Here is a 931-nt window from a genome sequence, read left to right as displayed (position 1 = left end):
TATTTGCAGTGCAAAAGTTGATTCAAAAAAAAAAAAGAGCGAAGCTCTAAATTAAAAGTGTCACAAATTAAGATTTCCCAAGAGCTTTGCACTCTGTTGTGGTATTAAAATATAGTTAAATTCTAAAGATGTTTTAATAAATGAGCGAGAACTGATGATCTTCCAGACTAAAATGTGGGATGCATTTCAACGTTTGTCTCTGTATCAACATGAATTGCTGTGACTAACTGGTTTGTATATGGGACATTTCCAGCCAGGTTTGGAGATGGATTATATGACTCCTATATGAGGATAGATCAGATTAGGTACCAAGAGTCTGCAAATGAAGAACACAGCCCCTCAGGACTTCCTTCCCTTGGAAGATCTAATGTAAGTATTTTAAAGTTGTGTGAGTCTTCACGTTGTGTTGTGTGGCAGTGAAAACTGTCGAGGAGTTAAATATCTCTCTGTAGAGAATAAATTTTAAGAAGTGTGATGTTGCAGCTTTGTAGTAGCTTATTAACAGTATTGCTTTCACTAAGCATAAAAATGATGTGGTGTTGTGTTCAGTGTAGAACTCGCTAGGCAGCCTCAGAAACCCTATTTTACTATCCTCAGCTCATGTTTTAATCAAGAAAGTAATTTTACAAGTGGTTGAAGTGTTCTGCTGTGTCACCTTTGTATGGAAATCCACACACATGCTTTGCTTTAGCTCTTGCACGTTTCCATTTTAGTTTCCCTCATGAAAATTCTGAGGTTGAAGTACTTGGGAACAGCAGAAAGAGCAGCGTGGGTTCGCATGGCAGCCAAACATCTTACAAAAGTATCTTCCTCCTCTGAAAACTTTGTCACTTAGTTTGCAAAACAGCTCTTCATGGACTGAAGGTGTTAACGTGCTTCTTCAGAAGTGATGCTTTTCCTCAAGTGGATGTGGAATTATGAGATCTTTCCC

The 931-nt window shown here is 38.0% G+C and overlaps 1 protein-coding gene across 1 annotated transcript in view; it reads left to right on the top strand.

Moving 5' to 3' along the window:
- Positions 1 to 258: 258 nt before the first annotated feature.
- Positions 259 to 931, top strand: part of DYRK3 (dual specificity tyrosine phosphorylation regulated kinase 3) — a 5,723-nt gene continuing 5,050 nt past the window's right edge. The window contains exon 1 of the mRNA XM_010163319.2: positions 259 to 369. Within this exon, the coding sequence (XP_010161621.1) occupies positions 286 to 369 (84 nt within the window). The 5' untranslated portion in view covers positions 259 to 285. The remainder of the gene's footprint in view (positions 370 to 931) is intronic.

The sequence above is a fragment of the Antrostomus carolinensis genome, unplaced genomic scaffold (genome assembly GCF_000700745.2).
Source record: "Antrostomus carolinensis isolate BGI_N321 unplaced genomic scaffold, ASM70074v2 scaffold42512, whole genome shotgun sequence".
Classification (NCBI taxonomy): Eukaryota; Metazoa; Chordata; class Aves; order Caprimulgiformes; family Caprimulgidae; genus Antrostomus; species Antrostomus carolinensis.
The sequence above is the reverse complement of the archived record's forward strand: the minus strand, read 5'-3'. Positions and strand labels throughout refer to the sequence as shown.